The following is a 21,786-nucleotide window of genomic DNA, read 5'->3' on the forward strand; positions in this document are numbered from 1 at the left end:
ATGCTAAGTTCGCCGGGAACTGTCCGCCGGCGAACAGTTCGGTACACCTCTAGCCATATTATCCCTAGAGATAGAAACATACCCGAAACGACTTAGACACACTATGACACATATACTATTCACTGCAAGACCCAACATTACCAGGAAATGGAGACAAGTTGACCCACCATCACTACAGGAGGTTATAGATTTGACCCACACGCATTACACCTATGAATGCACCCTAGCACTTAAAAACAAAACTAATGAATCCATTTGTAAACTTTGTATGAAATAGAGAGTACAATAAATATATGAAGGTATACGATCCACTTGAATCCACGTGATCTTGGGGTTGTGTTGGCCCCGTGCTGGGACACAGGAAGATCCCCTTAGGGGTGTCCGGGCGCGGGAACAGGGCAACCTTAACTTTTTTCACCAATCATCCTTCCCAATATGGGGCGTTTTTGGACAAGTGTTACTTTTACTTGATTGCTTCTCTGTGATTATATGTCAATTGTACAGCAATGTATGACATGCTTATAACCGCTATACCCGTATGAGTCGGGTTTCGTATATCTTCTTTGTTAAAATGTTAAAAACTCAATAAAAATCTATTGAACAAATTGTAAACAAAAATGTAAAAAAAGGTAAAAAATATATACAAACCCAATTACAAAAAAGTTGGGACACTGTACAAATTGTAAATAAAAAAGGAATGGACTAATTTACAAATCTCATAAACTTATATTTTATTCACAATATAATATAGATAACATATCAAATGTTGAAAGTAAGACATTTTTAACCACTTTACCACCGGAGGATTTTGCTGTCTTCCGTCCAGGCCACTTTTTGCGATTCGGCGCTGTGCGACTTCAACTGACAATTGTGCGGTCGTGCGACGCCGTACCCAAACGAAATTTACGTCCTTTTTTTCCCACAAACAGAGCTTTCTTTTGGTGGTATTTGATCACCTGTGCGATTTTTACTTTTTGCGCTATAAACAAAAAAAGAGCGTTTATTTTGAAAAAATAACAATATTTTTAACATTTTTTTATATGAAATTCCCCCCAAAAAAGATGTAAAAACCAATTTTTTAAAAAATTTTTGGCCAATTTGTTTTCTGCTACCTATGTTTGGTAAAAAAAAATCGCAATAAGCATATTTTGATTGGTTTGCGCAAAAGTTATTGCGTTTACTAACAAAGGGAAAGATTTCTGTCATTTTTGGTGTTTTTTTTTTTAACGCGTAATGGCGGCGATCTGCAATTTTTTTGTGGGACTGCGACATTGCGGCGGACAGATCGGACCCTTGACTGACATTTTTGACACTTTTGGGGTTACCAGTGACATTACTGCAGTAATCAGTGCTATATATATGCACTGTTACTGTAAAAATGACACTGGCAGGGAAGGGGTTAATTTTATTGGAGAGGGAGGGGTTAATGTATGCCTGGTGCTTACTGACGTGTAGGGGGGGAGGTGACTGAGTGAGTCATGGACAGATCGGATGTCCAGCTATGCTGAACAGTCCGATCTGTCACTCCCTGTCACTATGGAGATCCGCCCGCTTGTGTTTACACAGGCGGGCGGATCTCCACACTAGATCCCCGGCGATCGGGGCAGAGCAGCGGCGATCGCCGCTGCTCCTCCCCTGGCCTGACTCCCGCTGTGAATGAAAACAGCGGGAGCGAGCCTCCGGCGGCGCCCAAGCGCCGCCCAGAAGGGGGAGTGTCTGACGACGTTAATACTACGTCGTCAGACGATAACGAACCACTTTGCCGCAGTACTATTACCGTACTCAGTCGGCAAGTGGTTAAATGTAATGCCAAATATTGGCTCATTTTGGATTTCATGAGAGCTAAACATTCCAAAAAAGTTGGGACAGGTAGCAATAAGAGGCCGAAAAAGTTAAATGTTCATATAAGGAAAAGCTGGAGGACCAATTTGCAACTTATTAGGTCAATTGGCAACATGATTGGGTAAAAAAAGAGCCTCTCAGTGTGGCAGCATCTCTCAGAAGTCAAGATGGGCAGAGGATCCCCAATTCCCCCAATGCTGCGGCAACAAATAGTGCAGCAATTTTAGAAAGAAGTTTCTCAGAGAAAAATTGCAAAGGGTTTGAAGTTATCATCATCATCTACAGTGCATAATATCATCCAAAGATTCAGAGAATCTGGAACAATCTCTGTGCGTAAGGGTCAAGGCCGGAAAACCATACTGGATGCCCATGATCTTCGGCCCTTAGACGGCACTGCATCACATACAGGAATGCTACTGTAATGGAAATCACAACATGGGCTCAGAATACTTCCAGAAAACATTGTTGGTGAACACAATCCACCATGCCATTCACCGTTGCCGGCTAAAACTCTATAGGCCAAAAAAGAAGCCATATCCAAACATGATCCAGAAACGCAGGCATTTTCTCTGGGCCAGTGCTCATTTAAAATGGACTGTGGCAAAGTCAAAAACTGTTCTGTGGTCAGACGAATCAAAATTTGAAGTTCTTTTTGGAAAACAGGGATGCCATGTCATCCGGACTAAAGAAGACAAGGACAACCCCAGTTGTTATCAGTTCAGGAGCCTGCATCTCTGATGGTATGGGGTTGCATGAGTGCGTGTGGCATGGGCAGTTACACATCTGGAAAGGCACCATCAATGCTGAAAGGTATATCCAAGTTCTAGAACAACATATGCTCCCATCCAGATGTCGTCTCTTTCAGGGAAGACCTTGCATTTTCCAACATGACAATGCCAGACCACATACTGCATCAATTACAACGTCATGGCTGCGTAGAAGAAGGATCCGGGTACTGAAATGGTAAGCCTACAGTCCAGATCTCTCACTCATAGAAAACATTTGGCGCATCATAAAGAGGAAGATGCAACAAAGACCTAAGACAGTTGAGCAACTAGAAGCCTGTATTAGACAAGAATGGGACAACATTCCTATTCCTAAACTTGAGCAACTTGTCTCCTCAGTCCCCAGACATTTGCAGACTGTTATAAAAAGAATAGGGATGCCATACAGTGGTAAACATGGCCTTGTCCCAACTTTTTTCAGATGTGTTGATGGCATGAAATTTAAAATCAACTTATTTTTCCCTTAAAATTATACATTTTCTCAGTTTAAACATTTGATATGTCATCTATGTTGTGTTCTGAATAAAATATTGAAATTTGAAACTTCCGCATCATTACATTTCCAACTTTTTTGGAATCGGGTTTGTACATACATTCACCTTTCAGTCAGTCAGTGGATAAAATAACCATAGCATCACCTTACCTAACCTCAGGGAGAAAACAGGCGCCACACTGAGTGCAGTATATCAGGATCATACGTTTAATAGACACAGTGAACAGGTACTCACAAGCGGTGTAATAAAAACAACATGGCAGTATTGCAAAGTGGAGTGATGATCCCAATGTCCGGATTCAGGATGGCACAAGCGGTCTCGAAGCCCTGGGCAGTAGCGAATGGAAGATCGATACTTCCCATACACTAGGGACACAGCACCGGCCGTTCTGACGTCACTTCCGGGATGCCTAACCTCCCTGATGGTCTGATTATGTCAGTATTTCTGTGCTAAAAGTGGTACATTGTTTTGTATGGAAATCTGTTTTATATTTTAAAAATCACCTTCCCCTGCGATCCCCCGCCGTCCTCCAGCCATCCTCCCGCTGTCCTCTCGCTGTGTGCTCGGCAGATGCCGGCACCTGTCTTCCGGTTCCCTTCCCTGCGAGCGTTGTGAAGCAGGGGGGTTGGAATCGGCGGCAATTTAAAAAATGTAAATAAACCAAATGAGATGATACAAAGCTGTGATCCTAACAGATTACACTGTATCAAGCCATTTCACCACAGAATTTCTTTTCCATTGCCCTGCCTGTGCTTTTCTAGTTCTTTGTGCCTGGAAATTGAGAACAACCATGGCGTCCAAAAAGTGTTCTTTTTGCGCAAAAGTGCTTTTAGACTAAATGGAAAACAGCGACAGTGAAACTGAGTTACTTGAAGAACTGAGCGATAGCATTTCGTGGGAAAATTTGTCATCGGGTACGGAAAGTGACGACAGCGACGATTCTGATGTCTCTTTCTGGCACCTAGCTCCTTTGGAAATTCTGAAGAATCATTTGATATACTTCCCAATTTCCAAAAGCTATGTGCCAGAAAGAGACATCAGAATTGTCGCTGTCGTCACTTTCCATACCTGATGACGAATTTTCCCACAAATCGATATCGCTCACTTCAAGTAACTCCGTTTTCACTGTTTTCTAGTTAGTCTAAAATTTTTGCACAAAAATAACGCTTTTTGGGCGCCATGGTCGTTCTCAATTTTCAAGGCACAAAGAACTGGAAAAGCACAGGCAGGGCACTGGAAAAGCCAGCAGGTGAAATCCTGTGGTGAAATGGCATGATACAGTGTAATCCGTTAGGATCACAGCTTTTTATCATGTCATTTAGTGTATTTACATTTTTGAATTTGCCGCTGGTTCCACCCCTCTATGTCGCAACGCTTGCAGAGAAGGGAACTGGAAGACAGGTTCCGGCATCTGCTGAGCACACAGCGAGGGGACAGTGGGAGGATGGCTGGAGAACAGCGCGGAGGATGGCAGGGGGATCGCAGAGGAAGGGGAGTATGATTCTGGGGTAATCCCGAGTGTGGCTCGGGGTTACTGCTTTAGACACTGAATATTAACCCCAAGCCACACTTGGGAATACTGCTAGGGATGTTAAAGCGGAGTTCCACCCTCGGAAAGTTTTTTTCACTAAAAATACCCCCAGGACAGTCAGGGCTCTGAACTGTCCCAGGTCACACTTACCTTTTAGAAGAAATACTTACCTTGAAAATGTCTTGTCCAGCGCTGCCATCTCAGGTGTGGGCAGCTGAAGCCAGTGCGTCCTCTTCAGCATCCTCTTCCGTGTCCTCTTTGTCCCAGAATGCGCCTGCACCAGCCCCGCTCGTCATGTCATTCCTACACAGCTTCTGGGCATGCCCAGAAGCTGTTTAGCAGGGAATGACGCACCTGAACCGAAATTCACAAGTGGGGCCTGTGCAGGCCCATTGATTCCTGGGAGCTATGACGTTCAGCTCCCAGGAATCAATGCAAGAAGGAAGTGATGGCGTGGGCCACGGCCGCAGAGGGAGGAAGAGGAAGTAAGGTAAGTATATTTTCTTCTAAAACAAGGTAAGTAAAGAAAAAATAAAATCATGATTATCCATTTATTTTTCAGGTGACACAGAGCGAGCAGATGGGGCAAAATGTCTTTTAATGGTGGAACTCCGCTTTAACTAAGCTAAATAAACATTCATTTTATTAAATGAGCCCTTCTGTAGACATCTCTAGGGGCCTGCAAATGTAAAATACACATACTTGCAGTAGCCTCACATTTCCAGCAGTTGACATGCAAACTCTAACACTTTCTCAAAGTACTAAAGCTTGTCCATCTCTTCCTACCTCCTGCACGTCCCTTCTGCCCACTTATGCTGCCCATCTTGGTTATAGGTCAATAGGAATGTTGGAGGGAATAAGCAGTAATCTCCTACACTACTTAACACATCTACAGTATGTAGGAATCAGTAGTCAAGTGAAAACACAAACCTCATCATGTTTCCATATTGCTGTTACTCCATCAAACAAAAAATCCTCTCCATCAGGAGAAGAGGCATTGTAATATCCAATACATACATCTGTATTTTCAAAATTAAAATATATTCCAAAACTGTAAATATGATACAACGTGCACATATCTCCTCTCTCATTAAAATATACTTCTTCTCCGGTGGGATCTTGAAAATTGACTCTTCTTAAAAACTAAAAAAATACTATACTAAGTCTCTACCACTATTCAAAATTTAACTTAAGTGAGATACTAGAGATGGGCGAACGGTTCGAGCCAAGCAAAAGTTTGGCTCAAACATTGCCTGTTCCCCCATTTTCACGCTGCACAGTGCATTCCAATCCCTGATTGGGCAAAGCTTTGCCCAAAGCTTTGCCCTATCAGGGCACAGTGAATAGCTTGTGAAATGTACTGTAGTGCTGCACTGCCTTTTAAAGTGCAAAGTGATGAATGCAGTAAGTAAATAAATCAATGAGTGTGTTGCCTTTTGTGCAAAGGATGCAAAATAAAGTGCATAAAATAATGCATATAAATATTGCTCTTACTAATACCATATATTAAAACATTTCAATGATAGAATAAAGTGCTAGTAGTCCATCCTTATGTGCAAATGTAGTTGATGGTGAAGGTGACTTTGTGGAGCAAGTTATCTCCACCAATTGTAAACACAGACCTTATCACAAAAAGTGCAAAATAGTATATAAAGTGCAAAATAAATAAATGGTGTTTTAGTGTCCATACACTATAGAAAGTCTATTGTAATAATACATCCAATGGTCTCTTCACATCATTTTTATCCTCAAAATTGTGCTTCAAACTGGAACGTGATGTATCCAAACAAAATTTGTATAAATCGTGCAGATTGGATCATGTATGTCCAAACTAAGAACCGTGCATATGGTAAAAACATCTAGGTGCTGTGATAATTGCAGAAAGTGAGGGTGATCCTCTGTGCTGGTGCCTCCAAAACTGTGTGCCTGGTCTCTCACCTCTCACTTTCTTGCAAATAGCCTTATGGGTTAAACCGATATTTTCAGGGGGTCCTGGATGGTGGAGCCCTCACGGAGTTCATCGCCTCACTCCTCCTCTCTGCTCTTTATCTTGCTCTCAGGGGGCAGGGGTATAAGCAGAGACCTCTCATAGTGTAGTATTAAAATGTAGTTGACTCACATATCAAATAGTACATATTGGGATCTGTCTCGGTGTGTGTGTCTCTCTTCCTGGTTGCGTCACTTCTGGGTACGCTCCTGACCTGCCCTACACGTTACGTCATGTGCGTTGTGACTTCTTTCGGGGATGGCGGGGAGTGTACAGGGAGGTGGTTTTATCTCCATGTTGGACCACTAGAGGTCAAATTCTAAGCGGTGGAAACCGCCATATTGTTGTGGCAGAATACAATGTGACTACGGGGGGGGGGGGGGGGCAGCAGCGAGAGGCGCTGAAATAGAATTGTGGCCATTTGCAAAAATGCATCCTCCAATGTATAGTGGCGGGAGGAAATATAGCTATATATGATGACTGTGCCAGCAAACTGGTATTCAGGTTAACAAGGCAACATTATATATATATATATATATATATATATATATATATATATATATATATATATATATATATACAGTGGCCGCAGAATGGTTATAATGGTCTTAAACTATAGAATTAGGAGATGACATACACACCTTGTCAGAGGCTGCCTAAAAACATAAAAACTTATAAACATCTATGCAAATATGTTTAAAAGTGGTAGTAACAATGAATAAAATCAAAATTAATAAAAACCTGTGGGTAGCACATGACTAATATTAAACTTTATAAAAATGGATAGAAGAAACTGTGGGTGCTTACATATATATATATACCCATATTCAATGTAGTGTAGAAAAGAAGAGGTGTATAATTATGTAAAATATGCATAATATATGCATTCATTTGGAAACATAAAATGTAAGAATGCTCCATATTGTGAAAAGGGGGGGGGGGGGTAGGTGATAGGGTACTAGAAGTTGCTTAAAAAACAATTGGGGTTGAATTCTATGTTTAAACCAGGGGGATGGAGAGTGTTCATTAAGTAAATCCATTTTGATTTGAGTTGATTGAGGGTTCTAATTTTGTGGTCTCCTTTCCAGTGTTTTATATAGGGTATTATCCCCCAAAATTTGAGGTGTGTGGGATCTCTCTTATGTACTAGATCAAAATGCTTAGATACACTATGTTTGTCATAGCCCTTGCATATATTCTGTATATAAGGTCAAAAATGTGCTGCGCTACAAAAAATCTCCCAAATAAATGGAAAAGTGTTGGTCTAACATTAACGTTTAGATAATAAATGACATATATGTGCATATAATACAAACTTGAGTAAGGCAAAAAAACAAAATGTGCACAAAAAAATAAAATGTGAGAAAGGTGTGTTTTAAATCCCAATGAAGTCCATAGCCTTAGAACATGAAGATGGTGTTCAAAGAAATCAACAAAAGGTCCCAGAGGTTGAGTCCAGATGACACTTTAACCACTTGCCGACTGCCTAACGCCGATCTACGTCGGCAGTCAGCCCCTCACAGGCAAAGTGACGTAGGGCTACGTCACTAGCTTGTGAGGGTCTAGGGAGCGAGCGCGCGCCCCCGGAGGCGCGCTCCCGCTCCCGCGTGGTCACGGCCCCCCCCGCGCGTGTGACCGGCGGACCCGATGTCCGCCGGTCACTCGGCGATCGGCGGGGGAGAGGGAGAATGTCAGGCAGCTTGTGTAAACAAGCTGCCTGTCATTCTCCTTGCTGTTAGGATACCGATCACTCGGATCTAGTATGTAGATCCGTTGATCAGTGTCCATACAGCACAAGCCCCAGCCAATCACAGTAGAAAGCACGCCCCTAGGGATACACACAGCCCCTCCCTCCCAAATAAAGTTAACCCCTTCACTACCAGTGTATTTTTATAGTAACAGTGCATATATATAGCACTGATTACTGTAGAAATGTCACTGGTAACCCCAAAAGTGTCAAAAATGTCAGTCAAGGGTCCGATCTGTCCGCCCCAATGTCGCAGTACCGCAAAAAAAATCGCAGATCGCCGCCATTACACGTTAAAAAAAAAAAACAACAAAAATGACAGAAATCTTTCCCTTTGTTAGTAAACGCGATAACTTTTGCGCAAACCAATCAAAATACGCTTTTTGCGATTTTTTTTTACCAAACATAGGTAGCATAAAACAAATTGGCCGAAAAAGTAAAAACATTTTGATTTTTACATTTTTTTTTTGGGGAATTTCATATAAAAAAAATTTGAAAAGTATTGCTATTTTTGCAAAATTGACGCTCTTTTTTTGTTTATAGCGCGTGATCAAAAAATCGCACAGGTGATCAAATACCACCAAAAGAAAGCTCTGTTTGTGGGGAAAAAAGGACGCCAAATTCGTTTAGGTACAGCGTCGCACGACCGCGCAATTGTCCGTTAAAGTCACGCAGTGCCGAATCGCAAAATACCCCCTGGTCGGAATGGGGGTAAAATCTTCCGGGGCTTAAGTGGTTAAGAAGATAGTTGGAGACACCGACGTGCAGATCACCAGATATAAAACAAATGGCTGCTTACCAGAGCAAGTTGGTCTCTCAACCTAATGAGTCGACCAAACGAGCTTAACCACTTAAGCCCTGGAAGATTTTACCCCCTTCCTGACCAGGGGGTATTTTGCGATTCGGCACTGCGTGACTTTAACGGACAATTGCGCGGTCGTGCGACGCTGTATCTAAACGAATTTGGCGTCCTTTTTTTTCCCCACAAACAGAGCTTTCTTTTGGTGGTATTTGATCACCTGTGCGATTTTTTGATCACGCGCTATAAACAAAAAAGTGCGTAAATTTTGAAAAAATAGCAATATTTTTCAAATTTTTTTATATGAAATTCCCCCCCCCCAAAAAAAATGTAAAAATCAACATTTTTTAACATTTTCGGCCAATTTGTTTTATGCTACCTATGTTTGGTAAAAAAAAATCGCAAAAAGCGTATTTTGATTGGTTTGTGCAAAAGTTATCACGTTTACTAACAAAGGGAAAGATTTTTGTCTTTTTTGTTGTTTTTTTAACGCGTAATGGCGGCGATCTGCGATTTTTTTTGTGGTACTGCGACATTGCGGCGGACAGATCAGACCCTTGACTGACATTTTTGCCACTTTTGGGGTTACCAGTGACATTTCTACAGTAATCAGTGCTATACATATGCACTGTTACTGTAAAAATACACTGTCAGTGAACGGGTTAACTTTTTTTGAAAGGGAGGGGCTATGTGTGTCCCTAGGGGCGTGCTTTCTACTGTGATTGGCTGTGGCTTCAGATGTATGAAGAGTGATCAACGGTTCTACATAGTAGAACCGTATGATCATCCTTCATACACAGGGGAGAATGACAGGCAGCTTGTTTACACAAGCCGCCTGACTTTCTCCCTCTCCCCCGCCGATCGCAGAGTGACCGGCGGACATTGGGTCCGCCGGTCACACGCGCGGGGGGGTCCGTGACCACGCGGGAGCGGGAGCGCGCCTCCGGGGGCGCGCGCTCGTCCCCTAGACCCTCACAAGCTAGCGACGTAGCCCTATGTCACTTTGCCTGTGAGGGGCTGACTGCCGACGTAGATCGGCGTTAGGCAGTCGGCAAGTGGTTAAATGTAAAACCAGGGATAATCACCGGATGTCTCCTTACAGATCCAAACACAGCATCTACCTTCTATATTGTAACGCTCTGGTGAATTTTAGGTGGGTCTGGATCTACAGCTGCAGAATTCCACTCAGTAGTCTTGCAGAGATATGTTAAATCACCTGACTTAACTCTCTTGACTCATCATAGTGGTTGAAGCTGTTCCTGAATGCACAAGCACAAATGCCAATAAACGCTCAGCAAAGCAATGTTATGTGGCAGTGTATGTAGCAGGTAAAAATGGTGATATGTCCAGGAACTGATATTTAGGCAGGGTAATATAAGTGGTGAGTTCAGTATACAGGAGTAATTAGGCAGAACAATGCAGGTAGCAGTGGACAAGATACACAGGAGCTAGCAATTAGATTCAGCAATGCGAGTAGCAGGTAGTAGTAGTCAATATACACAGGAACTAGCAATTAGATTCAGCAATACAAGTAGCAGGTAGCAGTAGTCAAGGTACACAAGAGCTAGCAGTTAGGTTTAGTAATGCAAGTAGCAGGTAGCATTAGTGCTGTTGATAAGGGGGTCCCCTGTGGGGTACTTATCAGAAATCCTGAATGCAGGCAGCGGCTAGCAGAGGTTGCAGAGAGGAACTGGCGTCAGATGGTAAGAAAGCTCCGGCCGGTCCAGTACTGTGGTGCGGGGTCACAGGGTAAGTTCAGCAGCGTTTGGTTAGGCAGCTACAATGAGCGGTTGCATGAACAATCTGTCCGTGCAAACCGCTAGTTGAAATAGGCGCCATGAGCGGCGCCCGATAATGGCGTCACGGCGCCGTCAAGCTTCACCACGCCCATATGCGTTCCACCTGACCGAGCGGTGGAACACAACCCTGAAGAAGGGAAACCCGAGGGATCTTACATATATCCAGGTAATGGAACTTGTTTGTAATACCACAATAAGCCACAGGGTGTCTCTATGGGCTCACACACGATATCCACATCACAATATTAAAAGAAAAGAGTATATACAGGGACATAGCGTAACTCCATTTGAGAAAATTTATTCGAAATAAAAGCAAACAGTGCACTCACGTTTTCAGTAGAACATCAAGGCATGTAAAAAAACCCAGCTAAGAGTGAACAAACATCTCTTGCGGTATGGAGATCCTTGGTAGCCGGCTATTGGGGGCGTGGTTGCATCGCGACTGACTCACCCATATATTCTGTATATGTTCTTTGATGGGAATTCTAAGTAGTCTCTTTGTGCGGCCTACATACTGTAGCCTGCAACTGCATTCTAAGACATATACTGCACCCTCTGTATTACAGCTAATTAAATTGTTGATTTGAAATGTGTTACCGTTACTGTTGGCAGTGAATTCTATTTTTTTATGTTTAGATTGTTTCGTTTTGGTGCAGGCATAACATCTCTTGCAAGGGTAAAATCCCTTACCTGAGAAGAATGAAAACATTTTCTTGGGTAGGTCAACCACATTTTTGACTACCTTGTCTCTGATGGTGGGTGCCCTTTTGTACACAAATTTGGGATGGTTGGGTAATATTTATTTTAGATGTTTGTATGATATGCCAATGTCTTTTTATGATGGTTTCTATTTTTCTATGTTGTATGTTTTATAGTTGAGAATCAATGGCATCTGTTCTTTTTGGTCATTGGTGTTGGTTTTGTCCTTCATAAAGTTTTCTCTTTCCAGCCTTCCTACTTCTTTGATGGTTTCCTCTATGTGGCTTGAATTGTTTCCTTTTATTTATGAATCTTTGGCCCATTTTAGTTGCTTGTTCATAATAATCCTCATTGTGTGTTTATAACAGTGAATAGCTTGTTGCTAAGAAGCAGGCCGGGAAGCAGGCCGCGGCATCCTTAACAATAAATGAGTCTTAAGCTATCAACGGGCCTCCCCCCTGACAGCTGAATGAAAAAAAAAAAAAAACATTACTGGGAATAGAAAATTGTTAAAATTTGGGAGTTCCCCCCAATCCATACTAGGCCTTTTGGGTCTGGAATGGATTTATAGGAGAAACCCATGCCAAAGAAAAATGACATACGGTCCCCCCAAAATCCATACTAGACTCTTAGGTGGGACAAGGGCCACTTCCTCACAACCCTGGGCTGTGGCTGTGGGGGTCTGCGGGCAAGGGGCTTATCAATATTTGGAATCCACCACTTAACAAGAGGGCCCACAGATTCTGAACCCCCCCTATGCGAATGAAGATGTATTACATAGAACCCCTATCCATTCACCAAAAAAGTGTCACAAAGAAATAAAAACACAAACACAGTTTTTGACAATTCCTTATTAAAAATAAAAAAAAGATGTCCCTCAATGTAGAGCCATCATCAATTACGACGCTGACACCACCGCAGGACCTGAATAAAGAAGGAAAAAAGCTCTGTCCTCAACAAAATTTAACCACCCAGGCAAGGGGTGAGACCACCTGGAGACATCACTTGGTGGCACCGCCCCTTGTGACTTTACCAACCCAGCATGCACTGGTTGGTGACATCATAAGGGGGCGGTGCCACCAGGTGATGTCACCAGGTTGCCCCGCCCCATACATTTTTAAGAACTGGCAGCATCATAAATGATAATGGATCTACATCGGGTGACATTGTTTTTTTATTTTTATTAAAGGAATTGTGAAAAACTGCCTCCTCTCTTTATTTATTTTTGACCCTTTTTTTTTTGGTTGAATGGGTAGGAGTACAATGTACCACATACTCATTCACATGGGGATCTTGTTACAGGGGGCTTCCAGATTCCATAAGCCCCCTGCCCACAGACCCCCGCAACCACAACTCAGGGATATCGGGAAGAGGCCCTTGTCCCCATCAACATGGGATAAGGTGCTTTTAGGTGGGGGGAGGGCAGGCACCAGGTGGCTCCTTACCTATTTAACAACTGTTAAATAGCAGAGCAGGCAATCTGCTTTTATCAACAGCTTTGCATATGGTATATATAAGCTCCTTTAAACTCTAGAGCAGGGTAATGCAAACTGTGCAAACTGTGTCCCTCCAGCTGTTGCAGAACTACAAGTCCCATGAGGCATAGCAAGACTCTGACATCCACAAGCATGATGCCTAGAAGCAGAGGCATGATGAAACTTGTAGTTTTGCAACAGCTGGAGGGCCACAGTTTGCATATGCCTGGTCTAGAGTTTAAAGGAGCTTATAAATTCCATATGCAAAGCTGATGATAAAAGCAGATTATGTGATATATACAAACATCATTTTTTGGATCTAGTACAAACACATAACACTTGTATCCATAAAAATACTGTAGGTATATAGTTTGCACATGTCTTGATAGGTGTTCGTTAGGCCTGAGGTCAGAGCTATGCGGCGGCCACTTGAGTTCCTCCACACCAAATTCATCAAACCATGTATTTATAGCGTTTTATGAAGCTGGCTTGGGACAATTAAACTGAAAAAAAAAAGGCCTTCCCTAAACTGTTGTTATAGCATTGGAAGTGTACATGTACAATTGTTTCAAATGTCTTTGAATGGTGATGTTTTTCAATGGAGATTGCATTGATATGTGCCTGATTTTTTGGCCATGGGTTTGGAATTAGATTTTGAAAACATTTATATAAATGTGATGATTAGATGCCCAGAAACTTTTGCCCACATATATATTAGGGGTGATATAGAGTCAGTAACCATCAGAGCTAGGAAAGAAATCTGTTATTATTGTTTGGGATCCACTACTTTTTCTGCAGCCACCAGATCTAAGGAAAAGCAAGCTGCAAAATGTGTTACATGACTGTATATCACATTTTTTTGTTTTTTGGATTTACATATCCTTTAAGTAAATTACTAAAATGTTGTGGTAACAATTTTATTTTAGGAAAAAAAAAGATACAGTACATAGCAGTAGTTGGGTGTACAAGACTGAAATAAACGCATTACCTCTTGCATAAGCTTCTGATTTTTCCTGACGGTGCCTCTGGATTTTCTGGACAAATAAAAATCTACATTGTGCAAAGAATGTGCCAAGGCATAGACAGCTTTATACACATTATATGTAGTTCCAAAATATAAAATGTTTTTCCAGAGGTCAGGAGTAGCATTACATTTATGAAGTTCAACTTTAAAATCATCTTCATATATCCTATTGAAATAGGAATCTGATGTTAAACAATCGCAGCACTCTGCTAAAATACGTTCTAGTAAAAAGTCTTTAGTATAATTGGCAGAGGTAAAATTTTGCAACAATTCCTTTATACGTGGTATCTTTTTTTTAGGTGGTGTAAATAATAGGCTTCCTTGGTATGTTATTTTATGTGGTTGAAGTAATCTGTCAAAAGTCCATGTCACTGGCATAATAAATGTCTTACTCTGACCTTTGTATTCCACTTCTAGAAAGTACTTAATAGAATATGAAGATTTCCCACAAAGTACAACAACTTGGGAGGTTGTTTTGTTTAGAATCTCTGCTTTCTCATAAAATAAATTTCTGATTTGCAAAGCATGATCAGTTGGTATTTTCATAATAAACTCAATGCAGATATCATGGCTGGCAGCACTCAACATCAACTCCTGAGTCTGAATATCTCCATAATCATCATCAGACGCAATGACACCAATCCATGTCCAGCCAAAGTGTTTGAGTAGCTTAATAATTGCTAAAAATTGAGTGTGATCACTGGGCAGAGTATGGAAGAAGGATGGATAAAGTTGTCTGTTGGTCAGTGCAGCATATGGTGCTCCATAGCTGATCTAAATAGGGAATAGGAGAATTTTGTGATAATAACATTCCAGTATTAACTATACAGGACATTTTAATAATAAAAAAAAACACTAAAGCAGAAGCTCTCTTTGACCCAACTGAGATGAGGTGTTCTGAATTGGCAAAGCTTTACATTATCTGGCAGTGAAGAAGCTTGCCCTGCCCCATTCCAACTCTTACACTCATACACAATATTATTGATCAACCAATAGGGATTTGTGGTAGGCAGAAGAAACTGGGAAAGCTCTGACACTAAACAGAAGTGTTGAATAGGGATGGGGTTTGAGAACTTCACTACAGTGTAGACCAGATCCTGGACCTACAGAACACAGTGGCAACACTGCGTGGCATCAACAACCTGGAAAGGAGCTTGGACATTACCTATCAGGCGCTGGCAGGGGCCAGCATAGAGGAGGGAGGAATAGAGGAGACGCAAGCAGCAGAGGTACGCAGCTGGGTGACTGTTAGGAAGGGTAGAGGGATGAGTGCCAGGGAGGCCAATCCTGAGTTGGTACACCCTAACAAATTTTCCGAGTTGCAGGTTGAGGGGGATATCAACTCAGGGGTGGCAGAGCTGGAGAACGCGCCCTCCCCCAGCTGCCAGGGGAGGGACGGCTCCAGGAAGAAGGGGGGCTGTAACTCAGGAAAGGTTAGACAGGTTGTGGTAGTGGGGGACTCAGTTATCAAGAGGACAGAGAGGGCAATCTGTAAAACAGATATCGTGAACCGAACAGTTTGTTGTTTACCGGGCGCCCGAGTTCGGCACATCGCAGATCTGGCAGACAGATTGATGTGGGGGGCTGGGGATGACCCAGCGGTCATGGTGCATGTGGGCACTAATGACAAAGTTAAAGGTAGGTGGAGGATCCTTAAGAACGATTTCAGGGACTTAGGTAATAGATTGAGGAAAAGGACCTCCAAGGTGGTTTTCTCTGAAATACTGCCTGTACCTCGAGCCACACAGGAGAGGCAGAAGGAGATTAGGGAACTTAACAAGTGGCTGAGGAACTGGTGTAGGAAGGTGGGGTTTGGGTTCCTGGAGAACTGGGCTGACTTCTCAGTCGGCTACCGGCTCTTTAGTAAGGATGGGCTGCACCTTAATGGGGACGGTACAGCTCTTTTGGGGAGAAAGATGGCCACCAAGTTGGAGGGGCTTTTAAACTAGGAGACGGGGGGAGGGCTCAGAAGTAGAGTCAGTCAGGAGGGAGCAGAGGACTGAAGGCAGCTGTAGAGTCAGCAGCGACAGTAGGTCCACAATGTCAATTGGCAGGTCTGTGCGGGAAAATCTCAGACCAAACAGGAATAAACATAACCGCCAATTGCGCTTAACTTCCGTAAAACTAAGAGGGGTATATGCTAATGCCAGGAGCCTAGCTAAAAAAATGGATGAGTTGGAAATATTGGTACATGAGGAGGACATAGACCTTGTGGGAATAACAGAGACTTGGTTCGACCCCTCACATGACTGGCTGGCCAATATCCAAGGGTATTCGGTGTACCGGAAGGACAGGGTAGGAAAAAGAGGGGGAGGGGTATGTCTCTATGTCAAGAACAATATAAAGGTGATAGAAAGGAGTGACATTACGGATGGGATGAGCATGGATTTAGAATCTGTGTGGGTTGAACTCCATAGGGAAGGAGAAAAGGGGAAAGTAATTGTGGGGGTTTGCTATAGGCCACCTAACCAAGGGGAGGAGGTAGAGCTGGAATTCTTAGCACTAATGAGTAAAGTGGCAAAATTGGGATCAGTCATCATATTGGGGGACTTCAATTATCCCGACATTGACTGGGACGAGGGGACTACACACTGACAGAAGGCCCGCCTATTCACGGAAACCTTACTGGATAATTACATGTCACAGTTGGTGGATTCTCCGACTAGAGAAAATGAAGTCCTGGATCTATTGATCACTAATGACCCAGACCTAATCTCGCAGGTAGGAGTCCAGGACAACCTGGGCTCTAGCGATCACAGGATGATCACATTTAGTATAAATAACAATATAACAAGGCAAGTGGGGAACATAAGAACCCTAAACTTCAGAAGGGCAAACTTTCCAAAATTGTACTCATTGATGGAAAGGGTAAACTGGGACCAAACCCTGGGATCCCTGACCACAGAGGAAAAATGGGAATGCTTTAGGAACATATTGGGCAAAGGCATCTTGCAGTGCATTCCTATGGGAAATAAATTTAGAAGAGACAAAGCCAAACCTGGCTGGTTAAACCGTAGCGTCAAAAAACTTATTAGGGGAAAAAAATTGGCCTTCAAGAAGTATAAATCAGAGGGCACAGTATCGACTTTCGAGCAATACAAGGAGGCAAATAAGAAAAGTAAACAAGAAATCAAGATGGCTAAAATCAACTTTGAGAGACAAATAGCGGAGGATAGTAAAAAAAACCCAAAGAAATTCTTTAAATATATCAACAGCAAAAAAACTAGGGCAGAGCATATTGCACACATAATTAACAATGATGGGAGGATGGTTACAGAGGACACTGAAAAAGCAACCGTGCTGAATGCTTTTTTCTCGTCAGTCTTTACACAGGAAACGGAGGGGTACACTGACCATGACTGTTTGGTTAGTAGTAATACACAGGACTTGCCACTATGGCTAACAGAGGGTGAAATCAGGGAAAGGCTGGATAAACTCAACACAAACAAATCACCAGGCCCGGATGGCGTACATCCGAGAGTACTCAAGGAACTCAGTAAGGTTATATCCAGACCACTGTTCCTGATCTTTGCTGACAGTATTAGGACAGGAGATGTACCAGGGGATTGGAAGAAAGCTAACGTGATTCCGATATTCAAAAAGTGCCAGAGGCATATCCCGGGAAATTATAGGCCTGTCAGTTTGACATCAATAGTATGTAAACTTCTGGAGGGGATGATAAGGGACTATATCGTAGAGTTTGCAAAAGACAACAACATCATCAGCAGTAATCAGCACGGGTTTACAAATGGGCGTTCTTGTCAAACCAATCTATTAACATTCTACGAGGAGGTGAGCTGTGAGCTAGATAGGGGGAGACCAGTGGATGTGGTGTACTTGGATTTCGCTAAGGCGTTTGATACAGTTCCCCACAAGCGCTTAATTTATAAAATAAGGTCTGCAGGTATTGACAGCAGGGTTTGCTCTTGGATACGGAATTGGCTTAAAGGGCGTGTCCAAAGAGTGGTAATAAACAGCGCATACTCAGACTGGTCTGAGGTAGTAAGCGGGGTGCCCCAGGGCTCAGTCCTGGGACCAACCTTGTTCAATTTATTCATAAACAACATTGAGGTCGGGATCAGTAGTTCGATATCAGTTTTTGCAGATGACACAAAATTGGCCAGAGCAATAACTGCACAGCATGAAGCAGATATCCTACAGAATGACCTGGACAAAATTACAGAGTGGGCAACGACATGGCAATTGAGGTTTAACGTGGAGAAGTGTAAGGTTTTGCACTTGGGGACTAAAAACATAAAAGCACAATACACGTTAGGAGGGGAACCCTTGGGGGAATCAAAAATGGAGAAGGATCTGGGAGTCTTGGTTGATGATAGATTAGGCAACAGCATGCAATGTCAAGCGGCAGCTTCAAAAGCCAGCAGAATATTAGCATGCATAAAGAAAGGGATGTATTCCAGAGATAAGACTATAATCCTTCCACTTTATAAAACTCTGGTCCGACCGCATCTGGAGTATTCTGTCCAGTTCTGGTCGCCAGTCCTCAGGAGGGATGTGTTGGAGCTGGAGAGAGTCCAGAGAAGGGCAACTAAACTAATTAGGGGATTGGAGGACCTTGACTATGAAGAGCGTCTACAATCGCTCGATTTATTCTCCCTGGAGAAGAGACGTCTGAGGGGGGACATGATAGCAATTTATAAATATCTTAATGGGGATCCCAGCTTAGAAAAAAAGCTGTTCATTCAAAGGGATTGCATGAGGACTCGAGGGCATACAATGCAATTAGAGGAGAAGCGTTTTAACCTCAGGCAACGTGGGGGGTTCTTTACTGTTAGGGCTACAAGATTGTGGAATTCTCTACCACAAGAGGTGGTTTCTGCGGGTAGTATGGTGGCTTTCAAAAGACTCTTAGACTTACATCTCAAGGATCAGAACATTCAGGGGTATGTGAGATGATTACAGCCACACACACCTACACAGGTTGAACTGGATGGACTATTGTCTTTATTCAACCTCACCTACTATGTAACTATATATGTAACTATGTAACTATGTAATCCTATGGGTTTGAGATTCAAAATCCTGGTGAATTTTTGAGCAGATTAATCCAGGATATTTTTTTAAAAACCATATTACACTGCATGGCCTTTAAACTCTTCGGTTACATAGATATTATTCATTAAACATACCCTCAGCAATTTTAGCACAGGGCTAATCTGCCTAGTAACAGAAGACTCCCCTTTTTTACTTTTTTCTAATTGGTTAAACGGTCCGGTTGCCTAGTAACCTCTTCACACAAATAGACAGCGGAAAGGACGCTATTCACGCACCTGATGATTGACCGCTCTGACGAAACGCGTCGTGCGCAATTACGTCATTTCCGCCCCACTGCAATGCAGATCCGGTCGCTGACCCGCATAGCGTCCCGGAAGTAGCCGCCAACGAGGGACTCGCGGCCCCTACTGCTTCGGACACCCGTTTACCACAATTTGTATGTGAGTACTTTTTAATCTATGGAAATAAAGCATTTATTTAGCGGTACATCACTATATTAGCATTTATTTTTGCATACCAACACCATTTGAGGTGCTTTCCCAGCACCTTTAAAGACAGTTTGTCACTTTTTGGTGGACTTTCACAATTCTTTGTATTTTTGCACCATATGGACTATTTATTTATCTATTGTACTGGTTCAATCGTGTGATCGCTAGTACTATTTTTCTCTTTGTATTGACACACAGTTATTTTTGTATATTGATCTATTTATTACTATACCTATTACCATCTTTACCCATTTTTTCTTTATGAACACATTTCTAACTAGAACATATAAGCACTTCTAATTTTTTACTACACCCACATCACCCTCACATTGGCACATATATTTTTTATTTTTTATTTCACTCTATTTTTTATCTACTTCATACACCACTTTTAGCACCAATTTGGGGAGAGGACTCTTCAAATTTTGCTTTATATATATATAAAAAAAAATTATGCACATTTGTGCTTTATATTGTGTGACTGCATGCCAGCATTCAAACTAGCACATTAGCACTTTAAACTGTGATTAGTGGACCAACTTCTTCTTGTTCACCTTTTTACTATTTTTTAATACTTTTTACTATTTACATACAATTGGGCAGCGCCATCACGCCTCACCCATCCCACATATATTGATATAGCCTTCGGACTATATTTTGAGGTGGGCTGCAGCCCATCCCTTTGTCCATAAGCGCGGAATCCACTTCACCCTTCATTCTGTGATGCCGGTTGTGCTGGCACTGTGGTGCTGGGCTCTGTGGTGGCGGGCTCTGTGGTGCTGGCCTCTGTGGTGCCGGTGGTGCTGGCTCTGTGGTGCTGGGCTCTGTGTTGCCGGTGGTGCTAGGCTCTGTGGTGCTGTATCTGTGGTGCTGGGCTCTGTGGTGCCGGGCTCTGTGGTGCTGGCTCTGTGGTGCCGGGCTCTGTGATGCTGGCTCTGTGGTGCTGGGCTCTGTGGCGCTAGGCTCTGTGGTGCTGGGCTCCGTGGTGCTGGGCTCCGTGGTGCTGGGCTCCTTGGTGCGGGCTCTGTGGTGCTGGGCTCTGACTGTGGTGCCGGTGGTGCTGGGCTCTGTGGTGCTGGGCTCTGTGGTGCTGGGCTCTGACTGTAGTGCCGGTATTGCTGGACTCTGTGATGCTGGGCTCCGTGGAGCTGGCTCTGTGGTGCTGGGCTCTGTGGTGCTGGCTCTGTGGTGCTGGCTCTGTGGTGCCGGTGGTGCTGGGCTCTGTGGTGCTGGGCTCTGTGGTGCTGGCTCTGTGGTGCCGGGCTCTGTGATGCTGGCTCTGTGGTGCTGGGCTCTGTGGCGCTAGGCTCTGTGGTGCTGGGCTCCGTGGTGCTGGGCTCCGTGGTGCTGGGCTCCTTGGTGCGGGCTCTGTGGTGCTGGGCTCTGACTGTGGTGCCGGTGGTGCTGGGCTCTGTGGTGCTGGGCTCTGTGGTGCTGGGCTCTGACTGTAGTGCCGGTATTGCTGGGCTCTGTGATGCTGGGCTCCGTGGAGCTGGCTCTGTGGTGCTGGGCTCTGTGGTGCTGGCTCTGTGGTGCCGGTGGTGCTGGGCTCTGTGGTGCTGGGCTCTTGTTCGATATCCCGGCGGGGCTGCGGCTGTCACTGTGAGATGGCCCCTTTATTTAATCCATAGTCCCAGCTCACAGGTGGAGTGATATCAAATGCACTCCTCCTGTGACAGGAGGAGCCGTACAGAGAAAGCACGCAGCTGCAGTAGAGAGCAAAGCCACTGCTTCCTCTGTACGGCTCCTCCTGTCACCGATGGAGAGCATTTGATATCACTCCGTCTGTGAGCCGGGACTACAAAGAATGTAGCGTCTCCATTCTCTCACTGCAGCCTCGCTGTGTGAGACACTCCCGCGACTTGCTCGAGATTTAGGGTTATGTGTGCCCCCCCTCACGCGGCACCTGTGTGCACCTTACTCAGTGCAGTCTACCCCACTGGAACTCATCTTTAACCTTCTCCCACCTGGCCAATGAACATATATGGTGGGAGCTTCCTCCTTCTGAGTGGACGTTCAGGAACGTCTTTCAGAAAAACGCAGATCGCACAGCCGTGTGCCTGCACAGCTGCACGATCTTGGTGTTCCTGTGTCCCCTGG

The 21,786-nt window shown here is 43.6% G+C and overlaps 1 protein-coding gene across 1 annotated transcript in view; it reads right to left on the reverse strand.

Moving 5' to 3' along the window:
• LOC309561662 (vomeronasal type-2 receptor 26-like) overlaps nucleotides 1–21,786 on the reverse strand; it is a gene marked incomplete at both ends in the record, with an annotated part of 57,103 nt that overhangs the window by 29,313 nt on the left and 6,004 nt on the right. Inside the window, one exon of the mRNA XM_082265654.1 lies at nucleotides 14,147–14,956. Within this exon, the coding sequence (XP_082121780.1) occupies nucleotides 14,147–14,956 (810 nt within the window). The remainder of the gene's footprint in view (nucleotides 1–14,146; nucleotides 14,957–21,786) is intronic.

This window comes from Pelophylax lessonae, assembly GCF_965119305.1.
Source record: "Pelophylax lessonae genome assembly, chromosome: 1".
In the NCBI taxonomy this organism is placed as follows: Eukaryota; Metazoa; Chordata; class Amphibia; order Anura; family Ranidae; genus Pelophylax; species Pelophylax lessonae.